We start from the raw sequence: 1,607 nt of genomic DNA on the forward strand, positions 1-1,607 counted from the left end.
TATACTCTTTTCTTTCTTGTTTTGTTATGCTTTACTTGAGCCGAGGGTCTATCAGAAACAACCTCTCCATCTTCATAGGGTAGGGATTAGGTTGCGTATATACACCAAATATATACCTTCTGCAGACCCCACTTATGGAATTTCACTTAATATGTAATTGTATAGTACTTTAATTGAAGTTATATGCACCGACAGAGTAAATGTTTTTTTTACGTTATTAGTATTGTTCAACCTGTTATAACGAGTTACTTGTTATTATTTCTATCATCTTACCTATGCTTATGATCACATAGATAAATTTATCAGTAATCGCCTTATAAGTGACCTGACTGTATAAATATTCAATAACTCGATACATAAAACTTGAACTCTTTTTTTCTTCTTTCATATAGGTATTGGAATAATATCAGTACCCTATGCACTTTCACAAGGAGGATGGTTATGTTTGATGCTACTTTTTTTAGTAGCAATTATATGTTGTTACACAGGAATACTTTTACAAAAATGCATGAGTGTTTCACCATCAATCAATACATATCCTGATATTGGTGAATTTGCTTTTGGTAACGAAGGAAGAATCTTGATATCAATTTTCTTATATCTTGAACTATACTTTGTTGCAATTAAATTCCTCATATTAGAAGGTGACAATTTGCAAAAATTATTCCCAAATGCAAAAATTCATGTTGGTTGTGTTAAAATTGTTGGAAGGGAAGTTTTTGTGTTATTAGTTGCTATTATAATATTGCCAACAACATGGTTTAAAAGTTTAGGCTTATTGGCTTATGTTTCTAGTGGTGGAGTTTTGGCTTCAATTGTTTTGGTTTTTTCAATATTTTGGGTTGGTGCAATTGATGGTATTGGATTTGAAGAAAAAGGTGTGATTTGGAGATGGGATGGATTGATAAGTGCAATAAGTATGTATACATTTTGTTATTGTGGTCATACTGTTTTTCCAACAATATGCAATTCCATGAAGGATAGGAAGTCAATTTCCCAAGGTAATAATATCTTATTGATAACATGTACTATTAGTCCGGTTTCAGTTTATGTGGTATTGTTTGACTAGACATAAATCTTAAGAATAAAAGGTCTTTTGAAATTTGTGGTTGTATAACGTTTCATTAAAGGTGTAAAAGAAAATTTAAGGTTATGTTGTTTTTCTATTATAAAAAGATGGATGAAAGTCTCGAGTTCAAGTATTGAGTTATGAAGTCACCTTTGGTAGGAAATGCTTTACCTTCCAAAAGTGGGATTTGTTATGACCATTTGTCAGATCACGTAAAGCCGTGTTTGGTTTGCCTTGCAAGTTATCCAAAGGACACAGATATATTATGGATCTCTGAGTTGAAAGATTTGTTTGTTCAAGGACTTGTGGAGCAGAGATTGAGATGAAAAGTGCAGAAGAAGTAGTGGATGAGTTAATTTCCAGTAGCTTGGTAATACCTTTCGATAATTCTATTTGCAAAATTCATGATCTTGTGCATGACTTTTGTTATATAAAATCTAGAAAGGAAAAGTTGTTTGACTTCATAGGAGGTTCAAACGCTCCGTTTTCTTCTTCTGGTATGATGGCACGAGGAATTACCATTCGTTATGATCAACGT

The 1,607-nt window shown here is 32.3% G+C and overlaps 1 protein-coding gene across 1 annotated transcript; it reads left to right on the top strand.

The window, feature by feature from the left end:
- Positions 1–367: 367 nt before the first annotated feature.
- Positions 368–1,324, top strand: LOC107059327 (vacuolar amino acid transporter 1-like; the record flags this gene model as incomplete). Its single annotated transcript, XM_015305836.1, has 1 exon — positions 368–1,324. A coding segment is annotated over one exon (702 nt), but the record flags the coding sequence as incomplete, so codon positions are not given.
- Positions 1,325–1,607: the final 283 nt, after the last annotated feature.

Source organism: Solanum tuberosum, unplaced genomic scaffold, assembly GCF_000226075.1.
Source record: "Solanum tuberosum cultivar DM 1-3 516 R44 unplaced genomic scaffold, SolTub_3.0 scf01220, whole genome shotgun sequence".
NCBI classification, from domain to species: domain Eukaryota; kingdom Viridiplantae; phylum Streptophyta; class Magnoliopsida; order Solanales; family Solanaceae; genus Solanum; species Solanum tuberosum.